The sequence below is a fragment of the Dunckerocampus dactyliophorus genome, chromosome 3 (genome assembly GCF_027744805.1).
Source record: "Dunckerocampus dactyliophorus isolate RoL2022-P2 chromosome 3, RoL_Ddac_1.1, whole genome shotgun sequence".
NCBI classification, from domain to species: domain Eukaryota; kingdom Metazoa; phylum Chordata; class Actinopteri; order Syngnathiformes; family Syngnathidae; genus Dunckerocampus; species Dunckerocampus dactyliophorus.
In genome coordinates, this window is record NC_072821.1 from 36,718,994 (window position 1) to 36,737,655 (window position 18,662).

General features: G+C 43.1%; 1 protein-coding gene across 3 annotated transcripts in view; it reads left to right on the top strand.

Annotated features, from left to right (window-relative positions):
• Positions 1–18,662, top strand: part of si:ch211-186j3.6 (neural-cadherin) — a 313,458-nt gene that overhangs the window by 291,950 nt on the left and 2,846 nt on the right. For all 3 annotated transcript variants that reach the window (XM_054770409.1, XM_054770410.1, XM_054770411.1), the window contains 4 exons: positions 3,591–3,855; positions 5,453–5,636; positions 9,643–9,887; positions 14,077–14,231. In XM_054770409.1, coding sequence (XP_054626384.1) covers positions 3,591–3,855; positions 5,453–5,636; positions 9,643–9,887; positions 14,077–14,231 — 849 coding nt within the window. The remainder of the gene's footprint in view (positions 1–3,590; positions 3,856–5,452; positions 5,637–9,642; positions 9,888–14,076; positions 14,232–18,662) is intronic.

Genomic DNA, 18,662 nt, shown 5'->3' on the forward strand with positions numbered 1-18,662 from the left:
CGACATGGTTCACTATATTTTCATCAAAATAGTAGTCATGCCTAAATGTTGTGTTGCTGCTGGATGTTCATAGTATCCCAGTGATACTGTAAGTTTGTTGTCTTTTCCAAAAGAGGAAGGTTCAAGACAACCATAGATGAAGGGGGCAAGGCGATCCTTCATCGTCAACATGAAGCCACATGTACATTAACACAGACAGGCTATAAAAACCTGGGGTGTAACCATACATGTGTCTATACCGAACCATTCACTACACATGCGTACCGAACCGTGACCCCTGTATCGAACAATACGAAGTTTCATATATATTTGATCAACTTCTGATGCCGCTCTGTGCTGAAAGCTCAATGTATCTGCGATCAACTACTTTGGCTTAGGTTGCATTGTCAAGCACAGAGCCACTGAGCTGCGCCTCCCACATTCATACCAGGTTGAAAATGTGAAAAATGTTGACAATTTCAATACATTTCAAAAGAAAAAAGTAAAAGTAATTTATTTTTTGTCTCGAAAAAATATCGAACCATAATACAAACGTATGGAACCGAACCGAAACGTGAATTTTGTGTATAGTTGCACCCCTAACAAAACCCCCCAATGTAAAACAATAATTGAAGGATAATAGGATAACTCCAGAGTAATTTACATTTACCATTCTGTGTTTGGAAGGTCTTCATGTCTTAAGGTTTAAGTCTATGTTCTGCATGTTCTCTATTTCATCTCCAAATGTTTCTTCCTCCTCAAACTATCGACACATCTCTCAAACCTTGGCTGTAATCACTGTAAACATCCTCTGTCTCGTACACCGCTATGTTTGCGTACCTGACCGGTGTTACCCTGACGACGTCACACCCTGAAATGAGGCTGAGCTGTGGGAGCTAGCTTGTCATGGCTGGCGCCATGAACTACAAATGTCATTTTTGCTAATTTACCATTCACTTTTGACAAATTGAACAATGTCGAACAAAAAATTTGTAACATATTTAAGCAAAGTTGATGAATCGCATCAAGGACCCTTTCAATTACGTGATGTTTTTGAACGCAACCCCTCATGCATCATAACAACACGGTTAAAGTGTGATGCAAATGTTCCGCTGCTATTAAAGAGGTTCGTGTTAGGCAAACAGGTTTTTAGATGTGTGATATCTTTTAGCTTGATTTAAATGTTCAGTTCATTTGGAGCTGTTAATACATACAAGTATATGCATATATTCTCTTCATAAAATACAGTGAAAATGGGAATACACTAAGTCCCCAACTTACGAACACAATTGGTTCCAGACAACTGTTCACAAGTCGATTTGTTTGTAAGTCCAACAAAAGGTAATATTACCAGTGATATAGGTACTACATGTACGTGTATACATATACAGTATATGTGTATGTATGTAAATATGAGTTTGGATGCAGTAGTGATATTAAACCAGGATAATTAATGAAAAAAACAATAATAAAAGTGATATAATAATACGTAATGATAAATGTTATTTACCTTTGAAGAGGAGTGGTCGAGCATACGTCGTTGGTAGTGGTGGAGGAGGAGTTATTGAAAAAAAGGACAAATGGTCGTCGTCATTAGACTCTTCTAAAAGAGGTAGTGTTCTGTGGGTGGTGTAGAATTAAGCAGGCCTATTAACTCTTCATAAACTTTAATCACACGCTCTGTCCGGGTTGTATCATCCAGCTACAACTTAGCTTTTCTTCACTTCTCCTTCCCCGGTCTTCCTGTATCTGCTCGTCCCGTTAGCAGTGTCACAGTGCCCTCTACTGGTCAAGCATTTAGCAGTATAACTATGGATACAAGGCAAAATACATGAAAATATAGACCAGTCAGCTTGCGTTCGTATCTCCGAATGTTCGCATGTCGGATGTTCGTAAGTTGGGGACCTAGTGTATTTCACACATTGTTGAAAATGGTGATTCATCATGATTCATTTATTTAAAAGTGTGAATAATTTGATTAAAATTTGGAATAATTTGACAGATCTTATATTAATATAGTTCTAAAAATCCAAAATATTGAATGTTATGCTTTATTAACAAAAACTGCTCCAAAAATCCTGTACAGTAACTGTGCACTAACTGTGCAATAAACCGTGCAATAACATCAACATGTACACGGCTGTAAATAGTGTATTCAATGTCTTGTTTTGTGTTACCTTGATTTTGCACTTTCTCTGCTATTGTGTGCTCTTGTACTTTTGCTGCTGTAAACACGGAATTCCCCTTGTGGGACTAATAAGGCACATCTTGTCTCATCTTATTGGCTAATAAAAGGGTGTGTTTTACGTGAACCGTGTTGTGTACAAACATGACATTTCCATGCATGGAGGATGGGACTGTTTGAAACGTATCCATGGCAACCAGGCCTGTGTCCATCTACTACTAGTACACACACACACGCACACACAGTTTGATGGCGCCCAGACTGTTTTCTTTCAACAAAGCAGCTTTGTCTTGTGTGTGTGCGCGCGTGTGCGTGTGTGGGCGTGAGTGTGAGCCACCCACTGCTGTCTTCATGTGTGCCGTGTGTGTGTGCTGGAGGAGGAGGAGGATGGAGAGAAGTAAATGATGCACAGTGGGACACGAGGAGGAAACACTTTGAAAGGAAGATGAACCCCTCCCCCACCCGAACCTCCTGCCATTCAATCCTGCTCAAATCGGACGTGCCTTTCTTCCTCCTCCCACGGCCTTCACTGCAAAGCAAAGTTTGTCAGAAACGGCCATGTTTCATCACAACTACAACATGTGTTTATCCCATCTTTGATTGCAGCCTCTCATCCATCCATTCTCATATTTCCGCTGCCTCCATGAGGACTACACATGCTCCTTATTGGCTTTCCTACCCATATTCCAGACACCAATACTTGGTGTCACGTCCTGTGTGTCAGCCTTGTGTGACAGTTTCTTTATTTCCTCTTATATGCCTTAGTTCCGGTTTCCATGCCTTTATGTTGTAGTACTTCCTGTTTTTCTCTCTTCTGTTTTCGGCGGCACCTTCCACTAATTTGTGTTATTTTTTTAGTTCAGCCTTTGGCACCTGTCCTTTGTCGGAGCATTGCTTTGTGTTTGGTTTCGTCATGCTCGCTAGTTGTTGCGGCTCGCCACACGTCTGTTGCCTGCCTGCATCTCGTCACGTGCCTGCAAGCTTCCCTGCTTTTTGTTTTGCTCTTGGGAATGAAATTAAAGACGTGTTACCTGCACTTGGGTCCCGCCTCTGCATCCTGCCAACAAAACACCGTGCCGCATCGCAACTCTTCATCCCCAACACTGACAGCAAGTGATGCTTCTGTTACTGTGACGCCATTGCATGCATTTCACAAATAAAATAAGACAAATAAACTTGTACAAGATGCAATACAAGTTCTCGGAAAAAAGGCCATATTTATTTTTAAACATTTTCTTTCAACAAAATAGTCGTTAAAAAAAATAATGAGCAACAATCAATAAAAACAAAAGCAAATATGCAAGCATAGCATTTGAAAAGCTGCACATTTCCATGTGGCACAAAAAGAACAAAGTGTATTGTTTCTATCTTTTCTATATCTACACTTCTCACTTCTATATGTGCTCACTCTTTTCCATCCAATCAGATTTGTCAGGGCCTGCTGTGCGTCTTCTACAATCTGGGCGACGGCGACTACAACCTGAGCATCCCCACGTACCGCCTGGACAACGGCGAGTGGCACGAGGTCTTCCTTGATCGCCACGACAACGAGATGACCCTGCGGCTTGACGGCGGCGGCGGGCAGAGGGAGGTGACCGGTACGCGGGGGCGGAGCCGGGAAATCGTCATCGACCCCACGGTGGTGATGCTGGGAAACACCTTCCCATCTCTGCTCAACAACAGCTTCCAGGGTGAGTCACAGCAGCGCCCCCTGGACCACTTCTTCTCTCATTACACATCAACAGAAGTACTGGGACGCGCTCATCAATGAATCAATGAATGGATGATTGTATGAACTACTCATTAGTCACTCATTAGTTCCTCAGTAACTACTGTATTGTTGTGTACCTCCTTGTAGAGTGTGACCAAAGTAGAAAGTGATGTTCGAGGAGGATGGCGTTATTGGAGGTAAACACGTACAAACTTCTCAGCTTCAGACCAGCTTGCATCACTCGTCAGAAGGTCCGACGCAGCAAAAAAACAAAAAGTGTTTTCGTGATGAAAGCCAGCAAGAGTTGAGCTTCTGTGTGAATGAGTGATGAAGAGGTCAGAAAGTAGAAGAAGAAAAAAGTTCTGCAGAACATCTTTGCTGACTGACTGACGAAAGTCTTTTTCTCCTCAAAGCCCACAAACATCATGCTCATCACTTGTTCACTCATCCAGCACGTCATCCAACAGGATGAATCCATTCTTACTCCGCATCAGGAGCAGTAGTAGCAGGATTACAATCCATCTGTGGTGTTATTTGTGGTCTAATGTGCAGAAGCGCCCACGGAACTGCGACCAGATTTTCTAAAACGCTGACTCAGCGTTTGTGTGCGGACGGGTAGAATGGAGCTTTTTGGTTTGGGTGTCATAACAAGTGTGGGACATGATGTCATGTTTCTAAAGCATTTTTACCTCTCTTTTCTTTTTTTCTTTTACATAGTAAAACTTATTTAGCAACACATGTAGTTATTAGCTTGCGGGTGTTGCAGCGGTGGAAGCGCGTCCAAGCATCTTATATAACACGCACAGCCGCTGAATAAAAAAGGCTTCATAATGTTTCCTGGGCTCCATGTAAGTGTGCGCTGATGTTTAAAGACAAAGTACACATCATTGTACACCTAATATAATAATGAAAGCACCAAATGTATCTGTGGCGGTCCAAATGTGTGGAAAGACTGCACCTTATGTCAGCGTTCAGTTCTATTTACGTTGAAAGTATTTTTTTGCCCTTTAACATTTGATGCATTTCCTCATTAATGTTCTTTAACAAGGAGCTGTGGGCTGTGCATGGCCCCCGGACCACACATTGGACACCCCTGCTGTTAATTCAATTACTTTTGAGAAAAAAGTAACTCTGCTTAATTACTTTTTGAAAGTGATTTGCTGCCCAGTACTGGGTCATATACATATTGGGGGGGTTTCATCATCCCTAATGTCTACGATGAAGCTGTGTTGTTGCCATGGCAACATGCACCCTGTCATGCATTCAGCTCACACGCGTCATTGATGTGCAGGAGAAGAGACACAATGGCCGAGGCCATAATTGACATCATTTGCTCCATTCAGCCTGCGGCAGCTTGTTAAGCACAAACGTGCACGCACACGCACACGCACACAGGTTATGTATGGTTAGTGTGTTGAGTGTAGGACGCAAAGATGGAATATGCTAACAGCATCCTTGACATGTGACTGCTATCATACGTGTGCTGGTAAAATTCCAGTAACTCCTGCTGCTCTTAACTGTAAATATGTTCTTCATAAATATTCAAATCATAACAGCAATATTTCCCCCCCCCCCAGGCTGCATGAGAGACCTGCGCCTAAACGGTCGCTACATGCCGATGGATGTTCAGCAGACGCGGGAGGGCGTGTCCCAGGTCAGCGTGCAGGGCCTCACCCAGGGGTGCCCGTCAGACTCCTGCAGGAGGAACCAGTGCAGCCCCCCCTTCACCTGTGTGGACCTGTGGCGGGTGCACGAGTGCAGGTAGTCGCCCGTAAAAGATGGAAGAGGAATTGGAATCCCCGCACATTCACCATTCCATACACACTCTTTTATTGCAAATGGTGATCTGAAACCGGAGGAGAATGTCAATGTCATGGTAGCAGGAGGGTTTGGAGGGGGCGGAGCATTTTTATGGGCCTGTAGATTCTTTTCCCCAATGCGCTGGTGGTCCCAAATGTAACCAGGAGGTCTTAAACAATATAATATACTGTACATTCAAATAGGATTATTATTCTTATTTTTTATATATAAAATACAATTAATAATTGTAATAAATAATAGAACAATCAAATCAATATAAAAATAAATAAAATATATTAATTGAATAAATTTCATTTCTATCGAATTTTTATTTTATATTGTTATTTCATTATAAAGCATAATATATTTAAATAATTAATTATTATATTAATACAATGATTGTAATAGTACATTGATAATATATAATAATAATGAATACATTATACAAATAAAATGAATATACATAACATATGGTGACCAAATAAACACATAAACACAAATAATGCATTCAAGACATCATTCATAATAAAAAAAAACACACACAAAAGAATAAAAGAAATATAAAGATGAATCAAATATATTAATTCAGTAAATCTAATTTATATAATATATTATTGGAATATATAATCATTATAGTAACTATTATAATATTGCAAATATATAATATACTTAATATAAAGACTGTATAATATTAAATAATAATTGTAATGAATATATGAGTACAATGTAGTCATATATGTCATAAATGGTCACCAAGCAAATGCATCCAGAATAAGAAGACATAATTCATAATTGATTTAGAACAAAAGGATTTATAATAAAGACATATAAATATTATATAAAAAAGGTTTATATTTGAGTTCTTTTCTTTTGAAAATACGATTTCATATATTTTTTGTAATTCGGTGACTACTAAATAGGCCTCAATGAGGGCGGGGGGTGTGAGGGTAGGGGGAGCGTCCTCTAGAATTCTCTTTGACTGAGGAGCCAACAAGGCCACTTTCACTGTCCAGTTGGACCGGAACCAGCTGGTGCTTCTTCTTTGCCACAGTGGACTGGTGCAATATTTTTTGTAACAAATTAAAAATGAATTTCCCCCGGAGGGTGTTGGAATACACTCTTTTCAAGGTTGGCAGGTCTGAGACCGCTTTTTTTCCTCCATTGTTGTAGTCTGTTACTGTAGTCCAGTAGATCTCCACTCTTTGCAAGGGTTCGGTTCTTAGGCCACCCGTGTCTATTTTTGACACTCCGATCAAGCTTGGGCTATGTTGCTATGCATGCAGGTACTACTGTACATAAGAGTATTTGCTTACACGAGTACTCATTACCCCTGCCAAGCGCAGCGCCAAGATTTTTTTGGGCCGGTGTTTGTTGTTGCGACATAGGACCATTTTCAGCATTTGTGCACATACTGTAGTGTCAAGAAGTGTTTGCCCCTTCCTGATTTCTTATTTTTTGCATGTTTGTCACACTTGAATGTTTCAGATCATCAAACTTTAGTTATAAATAAAATATATTGACTAAAATATTAGTCAATGACAACACAACTGAACACAAAATGCATTTTTTAAATGAAACTTTTTATTATTAAGGGAGAAAAAGATTCCAAACCCAGATGGCCCTGTGTGAAAAAGTGGTTTCTTAAAGCTTTGGGGCTCCTGCAAACCACAGTGAGAGCCATTATCCACAAATGGCAAAAACATGGAACAGTTGTGAACCTTCCCAGGAGTAGCCATTCCCAAGAGGTCACAAAAGACCCCAAAACAACATCTAAAGAACTGCAGGCCTCACTTGCCTCAGTTAAGGTCAGTGTTAATGACTCCACAAAAAGAAAGACGCTGGGCAAAAACAGCCTGCATGGCAGAGTTCCAAGATCAAAACCACTGCTGAACAAAAAGAACATTAAGGCTCGTCTCAATTCTGCCAGAAAACATCTTGATGATCCCCAAGACCTTTGAGAAAATACTCTGTGGTCTGACGAGACAAAAGTTGAACTTTTTGGAAGGTGTGTGTCCCATTACATATGGTGTAAAATTAACCTCGCATTTCAGAAAAAGAACATCATACCAGCAGTAAAATATGGTGGTGGTAGTGTGATGGTGTGGGGCTCTTTTGCTGCTTCAGGACCTGGAAGACTTGCTGTGATAAATGAACCATGAATTCTGCTGAAGGAGAATGTCCGACCATCTGTTGGTGACCTCAAGCTGAAAGCAACTTGGGTTCTGCAGCAGGACAATGATCCAAAACACACCAGCAAGTCCACCTCTGAATGGCTGAAGACTTTGGAGTGGCCTAGTCCAAGTCCTGACCTGAATCCTATTGAGATGCTGTGGCATGACCTTAAAAAGGCGCTTCATGCTGGAAAAGCCTCCAATGTGCTGAATGACAACAATTCTGCAAAGATGAGTGGGCCAAAATTCCTCCCCAGCGCTGTAAGAGACTCATTGCAAGTTATCACAAACGCTTGATTGTAGTTGTTGCTGCTAAGGGGGGCCCAACCACTTATTAGGTTTAGGGGGCAATCACTTTTAAACACAGGACCATGTACAGTAGCTTTGGATTTTTTATTTCAGTTTCCCACCCTACTTGGGGGCATTACGTACTGTAGTTCCCGTTGTACTTGGTGGCGTTACACTTTTGACTGTACTTGATGGTATTATTTCAGTTTCCCACCCTACTTGGGGGCATTACGTACTGTAGTTCCCACTGTATTTGGAGGCGTTACGTAGTTTCCCAAAGTATTTGATGGCGTTACGTAGTTTCCCAAAGTACTTGATGGCGTTACGTAGTTTCCGGCTGTGATATTATGAAATGGGAAAGTGTTTGTAAAAATATCAGGTGATTATTCCATTCCTTCATGTTGTCCTGATGGTACGCTCCCATCCTCCCAGAACGAGTTGGCATGTTTGAAGAGGATGAAAGCCTTTAAGCGGGACTTGGCCTTTCCCGATGAAGTGCTAACGTGCTAACGAGGCTGTAAAGCGCTAAGTGTCCGCCGTAAAGTCCGCTAATGACAGCGGAAGCTCAGCAGCACCAGCCGACGACAGACGCATTTCAATCAGTCGTGTTTTTCCTCCTGGACTCCCCGCCATGCATAAAAGATCTATTCATAAATATATTTACATTTGGCACAGCTTCTTCTCAGCTTTTCCTCTCATTATGGCTTTGAAAGGCAGAACTCCAGGATGACACCTCCTTGCTAGCACCACTGACCCGCTCTGACCCAGCTGCTACCTCATAGGAGTTGGCGTTGATTCCACATGGAGCCTTGAAAGCGCCCGTGACTTTGCTCGCCTTTGAAAAGTCCTTCTTCTTCTATCGGACCTTACGGCCCAAATAAAAGCCAATTGGTCTGCAAGGACTGCCGGCCCTTGGGAATCAGTGGTTAAAAACGTGCCGTAAAACATCCTCACTGTGAAACGCCTCCACGATCAAGGGGTCAGAGGTCACTGCGTACTTCCTGTAATACTTGGAGGTTCTTCTTTGGTGTCACAGCAAGAACTCTCATGATTTTCATTGACGCTTCTTTAAATTAGTATCCATCCATTTTCAATGCCGCCCATCCTAAGTTGGGTCGCGGGTATGCTGGAGCCTATCCCAGCTGACAGGCGGGGTACACCCTGATTTTGCACAATGAAGAGATTTAGCTGCTATTGTTTCTTCTTCTGCATCACAACCATATTAGTTTCCAGTAATCATTGACCTTTGAACTAAAGTAAATCACCACTCGGGGGAGTAGCGGCCATGAAGTGTATTAGGAAATGATGATGATGATGATTATAAGAACCAGAATAAGAACGCTATTGATTTTGAACAATGTCTCTTTCCTGCTACTCTGCTCATCCAAACATTGTCGCAAGAATCCTAACGATCTTCACTGGTGGGGTGAAATGTTTTAGCGTCTATTGATCTTGAGTTGACAGCGTCCCCCCGCCCCCTCACTTCAAACGTGTCTGTGTCCTCACAGGTGTCCGCCGGGTCACATGGTGCGCGTGAACGGCAGCAGGAAGTCGTGCGTGTACACGCTGTGTGCCACGCGGCCGTGCCACCGCGGGACGTGTGTGGCGCACTCGCCCTCCAAGTTCACCTGCCACTGCCCCGAGGGTCACCGGGGTCGCCTGTGCGAGACCACTCTGGCCGTGTACAGCGACGAAGTGGGCCTCAGCTTCAGCTCGCTCTTCGCCATCTGCATCTGCTTCATGGCGCTCATCGGTACGTCCCGCCGCTTGCCACCTTGCAACACTTCTTCATACTAACTAGCATCATCCACAAAGTACTTTTTACACCAGAAATACTTCCAATGCAAATCCAGCTCTATACACTAACAGAAAACATACACTTTCTATAAACTCAATTTACACCTTTTTTCTGGCAAAAAAATGCTGTGTTACTAAAAATATATGTGCACAATTTTAAAATGAAGGGATTCTTATACAGGTGAACTTGTGAAACATTTATTTTACTATTATTATTACTGTAGTAGTACGAATAATAGTCGTATTTTCTGAGGATTTCGCTATTGTTTGACAAAAATATGGCATTCAGTAATCCCTCAGTTCTGGCGATTCATTGGTTCGAGACCCGACTGTGGTAAGAGAATTTCTGCAAAGTATGATTCCTTATTTAGAAATTGAATATTTGGCTAGTTTGAGCATGTTTACCACCTTCTAAATGCACGTTTTTAGACACGAAAGAACACCCCTATAGTCATTATGATGCGTTTATGATTGGTGTTTATTGCTGTTGTTGTTCCTCATGAGCAAAAAGCCAGGAAAGCTTTTTAGTTTTCTTGTGCTTCTGCTGTCTCCCCTTAAAATGCAGCATGTCATAGAGCGCCCCCACCCCACCCCCACCCCCTGCACACACACACACACACAATGCAGGGCACCTCTAAGAATGTGCCGGAGGCTCAGCGGCGCAGAGGAGGAGTTGTCAGTGCCATGACAATGTTCTCCTTTTTAATGGAGGACAATCACAGAGACGCAGCTTTGCAAACACACCAGAGAGAAGACATGACAAAAAAACTAAAAAGATGTCTGAGTCCCCCACCCTCACCCCCACCCCCGTACACTGCCTTCGGCATCTGGTAGGAGCCACTGTGTTACACAGGCTTCACTACAGGTCTTAAAGATTTCGGTCAAACACAACATCAGAGTGTGACTGTTTGAATGCAAGTGTAAGGAAAAGCATCGTTGTTAGTTTCTGGCGTGCGCAGACTTTGAGTCACATTTCCACGCACAGTTTTATAAGTGAGGCCCCCTTGAGTCAAGGTGACCCCAGAGGAGAGCAGACAGGACAAAGGACTCGTCTTCAAATGTGTCTCTGTCTTTCCTGCTTGTGGTGTCGTGTGATCATGTGACCTTGGCGTACATCCGTTATTGGTGTGATTGACAGGCACGCTTGTTTACCCAAAGCTGCACAAGCCAATCGAGATCAGCGCCGGGGGGCTCGGCCGCTCATTTCTATTCGTCGGCGCTGCGGCTGCTCATCGGTCCCTGAAACCCAAGTAGCAGTCGCACCGCTTTTGTTCCAACGCCTTCATGCGGGGGGGCGCTGGCGCACTCGCCAAATGTTTGAACAAGCTTCCAATGATTGAGCAGTTTGCAACGCAAACAAGCTTGTGACGATGTCGTCACATCCTCAGGGATGGAACAAGATGGAACATTCCATTCTGGAGCTTTGGGGGCCATCGGATTTTGGAGTGTTGTGGGGCTTTTGGAAACATTTTGCTTCTGCAGATGGGAATGATAATGCTGAATAATCACGGTACATGGTACATGGTCATGGTACATGGTCATGGGTCATGGTACATGGTCATGATACATGGTACATGGTCATGGTACATGGTCATGGTACATGGTCATGATACATGGTACATGGTCATGGTCATGATACATGGTACATGGTCATGGTACATGGTACATGGTCATGGTACATGGTCACGGTACATGGTCACGGTACATGGTCATGGTACATGGTCTTGGTACATGGTACATGGTCATGGTACCTGGTTCATGGTACATGGTCATGGTACATGGTCATGGCACATGGTCAGGGTACATGGTTCATGGTACATGGTACATGGTCATGGTACATGGTACATGGTCATGGTCATGGTACATGGTCATGGTACATGGTACATGGTCATGGTACATGGTCATGGTACATGGTACATGGTCATGGTACAAGGGAATGGTTCTGGTAATGGCATTGCTAATGGTAAAAGATACATGGTAATGGTCAGTAGTCATGGTTAACACATTGGTAATGGTGCATGGTAATGTCAAAAAACCTAACTGTCCCTTTAAGAAACCATTTTTATTCCTCAGCACCTTCTAGGGTGTGTTTTCCCCCAAATTGTTGTGAAATTCCAAATAGTTCAAGCTCAGCGGTGTTGGACTTTTCAGGCTTAGTGTGTCTTGTGGACATGTCTCCTTTAGTGTCTGCGCGTCTCCAACAATGTCAAATGCTGAATGAACACAAAGACACTTTTCTCAGTTTTAGTGCGAGACGCTAAAACATGCACACGCACACACACACACAAAAACACACACACACACACACACACACACACAGCTGACAAAAGCAAACATAAAAGACAATGAAGTCCTTCTTTGCTGCGTGTCAGCAGATGGTACGCTCAAGCTGCATGGACGTCCTCCAAGCTTTCACCTCACGTCTTCATCATCTTCTTCTTCACACACTGTGCAGCTAAATGTGCTGCTGGGAGGAGGTTGTGATCCAAGTCAGAGATGTTAGTGCATGCCGAGAGCTACTGCGTGTTGCACAAGGCAGGACTTCCCAGCATTTGTTTCCAAATCAGCTGAGATCTTCATGAGCATTTGCTACTACATTTGCTACCATCAATACCAATATGAGAACGTGAGGAGTGCCGATACAAATACATTGCTTTTTTCTCCTCCACTTGAAGGCCACACTGTAGGAAGAGATGCCGTTTAGAAGTCAGAAAGTTGTAGCAAATAAAAAAAAGAGAAGAAGGCGGCAGCGTGGGACCTTGGAGGCAGCGGAAACAAATAAACACATCATCTTTCACACACACACACACACACTGGCGGGAACACTCACACCTTCATCCACTGCTTCCTGGATGCTCATCAGACACCCTGCGAGCCACAACATCCATCTTGCTCACCCTGACCCCCGCTTACATCTTACACACACACACACGCACAGAAGCAAATGAAGACATATCCAGCGCTCGGCCTGTAGTTTGTGTGTGTGTGTGTGTGTGTGTGTGTGTTTTCCATCCTACTTGCGTCAGAAATCAATACGAGCAGAGCATCTGTCTCGAGAGCATCTGTGCTCAGATCTTCATGTGCTGCTGTTCATTTTACATTCTGACTTTTTTTTCTTGTGTTTATTTGCTGCTGCTGCTGACAGGACAGCGCTCCTCTTATCTTCCCCATCAACTTTGCAGTTTCATCCCAAACTCACAACTTTTTAAACTGCCCAATAACAATAATCATCGTAATCACAATTACAGCAGCAACAATGAATCCGTTACCCAATTAATCAACAACTATCTGGGTAATCAATTAATCGTTTTTTGATTGAAATATGTAAATACACTCTGATTTCAGCCTCTCAAATGTGAATAGTTTTTCATTTCCGTAGTCGTCCGTGAAAGCAGACCGATAAATATGGGTTTACTGGTCAAGCATGTAGCAGTATAAATATGGGTTTACTGGTCAAGCATGTACAGTATGGGTTTGCTGGTCAAGCATGTACAGTATAAATATGGGTTTACTGGTCAAGCATGTACAGATTAAATATGGGTTTGCTGGTCAAGCATGTACAGATTAAATATGGATTTATAAGGCAAAACACATGAAAAAATAGACCAGTCGGCTTGTGTTCGTATCTCCGAGTGTTCGCACGTCGGATGTTCATTAGTAGGGGGCTTAGTGTATTCTATTATTGATTGTGAATGCTGAAGATGGCCAAGGTAGCTGACAGAGCAGGAACTCTGTTCATCTTCTTATGGGGTCACCTGGGAAAGAACCTTGTTGCTTTTAAAGGTTTGACTTGCTGTTGATCGTCTGTCCATCATCACTTCCCAGTCCTTTCTCATCCTCTCCGCATCCTGTCAAGGCTGCTGTCCTCCATGATTGATTTTGTTGCGGCTGGTTGTGACGCTGACAGAGTGAAGATGGAGGAGGTGAATGTTGACTTGAAAGTCTCGTATCACAAAGGAGGCGTGCGATTGGTCAACAGTGAACGTGACTGACAGCTTGATTTACGGTTAGGGTTGGGGGGTAGGGTTATGAAGCACACATTTTGTGCACACTTTTTGACCAATGATGCTCAACGCTGGCCTCTCCCTGGTGGGGGGGAGTCTGCACTTCAGCGACACTAACAAGGTGGTGGTCCTGCCTTGCAGTGCTGCTGCTGGGCATCTTCCTCTACACGCGCTGGAGGAGCTACAAGGGCCTGAAGGAGGGCGTCTACCACGTGTCCGCCCACCACGACGGCTGGGAGGACATCAGGGAAAACGTTCTCAACTACGATGAGGAGGGCGGCGGTGAGGAGGACCAGGTATCTGCTCAACACTCGTGTGCATTCATACAGTACATATGTACATGCATGTATACATACAGACCCTTTCCAAAAAATTTGAATGTCATGGAAAAGTTGTTTAATTTCCATAATTCCATTCAAAAAGTTAAACTTTCATAGATTATAGATTCAGGGCCCACAATGTAAACGATTTCAAGTATTTATTTGTTTATTTTTACATAATTTGGGCTTCCAGCTCATTAAACCCACGAAAACAGGAATTCAAAAAATTAGAATACTGTGAAGAAATCAGCCCAAATTTTGCAGGACATGAATGTTTTAAACTGAGTGTCACACACTAATCATCTACTAAACTCAAATCACCTGCACAGGCTTCCCCAGGTGTCATTAAATTGCTTCAGTTTGGTTCAATTGTCTCAGTTGGGTTCAATATGGGGAAGACTGCAGGCATGACAACTGGCCAGAAGACCATCATTGATACCCTCCATAGGATGGGTAAGCCACAAAAGTTCATAGCTAAGGAGGCTGGTTGTTCACAGAGTGCTGTGTCCAAGCATATCAATGGAAAGTCTAGAGGAAGGGCAAAATGTGGCAGGAGAAGATGCACCAGCAAAAGAGATGACCGTGGGCTTCAGCGGATTATCAAACAGGGAAGATTCAAGAATCTGGCAGAGATCCAGAAAGAGTGGAATGAGGCGGGAGTCACAGCTTCAAAAACCACCACATTCAGACGCATCCGGGAGATGGGCTACAACTGTCGGGTTCCTCGGGTCAAGCCACTTCTGAACCTGAGCCAACGTAGGAAGCGTCTCCACTGGGCCAAGGAGAAGAAGGACTGGACTGTTGGCCAGTGGTCCAAGGTCCTCTTTTCCGATGAAACTAAAGTGTGCCTTTCATTTGGAAATCAAGGTCCAAGGGTTTGGAGGAAGACGGGTGAGGAACAGAACCCAAGCTGCCTGAGGTCCAGTGTGAAATATCCACAGTCCGTCATGATTTGGGGTGCAATGTCCGCTGCAGGTGTTGGTAAACTCTGCTTTCTTAAATCCAAGGTCACCGCAACAGTCTACCAGAATGTTTTAGAGGACTTCATGATTCCTTCTGCTGAGGATCCGTATGGAGATGCAGATTTCATCTTCCAGCAGGACCTGGCCCCTGCCCATACCGCCAGAAGCACCAAAACCTGGTTTGATGCCCATGCCATCACAGTGCTTGACTGGCCAGCCAACTCACCGGACCTAAACCCCATTGAGAATCTATGGGGTATTCTCAAGAGGAAAATGAGGGACACCAGACCCAACAACAAAGAAGAGCTGACAGCAAGCATCAAGGAAATCTGGGCTTCCATAACTCCCAGGCAATGCCACAGGCTGATTGCTTCAATGCCACGTGGCATCCAGGCAGTGATTAAGGCAAAGGGATTCCCAACCAAGTATTGAAGATTGACATATCGTTTTGAAAGTACATATTTTGATTGATTTGATGTGATCCTAATTTCTTTCTTTTTTTTCCTGCAAAAACTGAGAAGTAAATGGTGATTTTTTTCACAGTATTCTAATTTTTTCAATTCCTGTTTTCGTGGTTTTTATGAGCTGGAAGCCCAAATTACATAAAAATAAACAAAGACTTGAAATTGTTTAAATTGTGGGCCCTGAATCTATAATCTATGAAAGTTTAACTTTTTGAATGGAATTATGGAAATTAAACAACTTTTCCATGACATTCTAATTTTTTGGAAAGGGTCTGTACATACATGCATACATACATACATACATGTATGTATGGATACATGTATGCATACATACATACATACATACATACATACATGTATGTATGTATGCATGCATACATACATACATACATACATGTATGTATGTATGTATGTATGTATGCATACATGTATCCATACATACATGTATGTATGTATGTATGCATGTATGTATTCATTTAAAAACTGCATTTTGTGTTGAGTTATGTTGTCATTGACTAATATTTATATTTGTTTGATGACCCGAAACATTTAAGTGTGACAAACATGCAAAAAAATAAATCAGGAAGGGGCAAACACTTTTTCACACCACTGTACATACAACATACTTATATACATACATATACACTTATATACAGTACATACAACATACTTATATACATACATATACACTTATATACATACAACATGTATACACATTTACATACGAAATACTTTTCACTACTGTACGTATAATCCAAATATGAGCAGAAAAAGAGACTGCTAACACTCGCCTATAATGAAATTATCTTTCCAACTTTATTTAAATAGCGTGTCAGCGCTAACAAAGGGGCGGAGCTTAGCGAGCTGCAAGCTGGGAAAACTGCAAGCTTGCAAGTTTGTGACGCGCTAACGTATGTAAACAAACGGTGGTGCATAGACGTACAGACGATGGAAAAGCACTGCTCGCAGGACATTGAGCTGCTGATGGTGAAATGCAGACCTTTTTATTTGCCTCGTGAGTTTAGCGCTGTGTATTTAACTGCTGTTTACATTCCACCACGAGCTAACACCGCTAACGCACTAGGCCTGCTGCATGACATCATTGATAAACACAAGACCAAACACCCAGACGCTGTATTCATTATATCTGGCAACTTCAACCACTGTAACCTCAGGACTGTCCTCCCTAAATATTACCAGCATGTAAGCTTTCCCACAAGGGAAAATAACATCCTGGACCAAGTCTACAACATGAAAGGTGCTTTGAAGGCTATTCCAAGACCCCACTTTGGAAAGGCCGACCACATCTCCATATTCCTTTATCCAACATACAGACAACTTCTTAAACAAGCTCCCCCTGTAAGTACAGCAGTTAAAGTGTGGAATGAAGAAACTGATCAAGTACTTCAGGACTGCTTTGGCTGCACAAACTGGGATGTTTAAAACTGCAGCGGGGAGGGAAGATTGTACTGTTTATTTGGATGAATATGCTTCCGCTGTTACTGGCTACATTAGCACATGCATAGAGACTGTTAGCACCACCAAGTATTACAGAAAATACCCTAACCAAAAACAGTGGATGAACTGTGATGTAAGGGCTAAGCTAGGTGCTTGTTCGACTGCATTTGTCATGGGCACCGCTGAGGACTACAAAAAGGCCAGATATGACCTGAGAAGGTCCATACGAGAGGCCAAAAGACAGTACAGACAGAAGCTGGAGGGCTACTATTCCACCTCAGACCCTCGGCGCATGTGGGCGGGGCTCCAGCACATCACAGACTATCGACAGCGGAGTAGCGTAGCCACAGGACACATATGTCAGAATGCTATTTATAGACTATAGCTCTGCTTTTAACACAGTCAGCCCCCACAAACTCACATATAAGCTCCTCACACGTGGACTGTCTCCCTCCCTCTGTAACTGGGTGTTTAACTTTCTAACAGGCAGGCCCCAGTCAGTCAAAGTCCACAATCGCACATCCAGCTCAAGAATTGTGAGCACTGGGACCCCTCAGGGGTGTGTGCTGAGTCCGCTCCTCTACACGCTCTTCACCTACGATTGCGTGGCCTCCCAGAACAACACCAGCATCATTAAATTTGCGGATGACACTACAGTCATCGGACTGATCACTGGTGGTGTTGAAACATCATACAGAAGAGAGGTGGCGGACCTCATAGCTTGGTGTCGTGATAACAATCTCCTTCTCAATACAGATAAGACTAAAGAGATGATCATCGACCCAAGAACAAGGGAAAAGGAGCCGCATAGACCCCTGTTTATTGATGAGACTGAGGTGGAGAGGGTAAAAACCTTCAAGTTCCTTGGCACACACATCAGCGAGGACCTCACCTGGTCTCACAACACCCAACAAATTCTGAAGAAGTCCCAAAGGAGACTGTACTTCCTGAGAAGACTGAGGAAATTTGGCATGTCCACCACAATCCTCAGTTGCTTCTACAGATGCACTATGGAAAGTGTCCTTACCGCCTCCATCACTGTTTGGTACGGTAACTGTACAACACGTGATAGGAAGGCACTCCAGCGGGTGATCAAGACCTCACAGAACATTGTTGGGGCAGCCCTCCCCTCACTGCAAGACATTTATAAATCTAGAGTCCTACGAAGAACACACAACCTCATCAAGGACAGCACACATCCACAACACTCATTATTCACACTCCTACCGTCAGGCAGACGCTACAGGAGTTTGAAGTCCAGGACCACAAGGCTGGCAAACAGCTTTTACCCACAGGCCATCAGGCTTCTCAACGAAGCACTCACACACGCCGCACGCAACACACACACACACACTCATAGCACTTTATTTATTTATTCATTCATTTATTCATTCATTCATTCATTCATTCATTTATTTGTATTATTTATTTGTATTAATGTCTCTTCTGTTGTTGTTGCTTAATTTATTGGTACATATGTTTCTTATGTTCTTATTTTTCTTGTGTTTTTCTTTTCTTGGGAG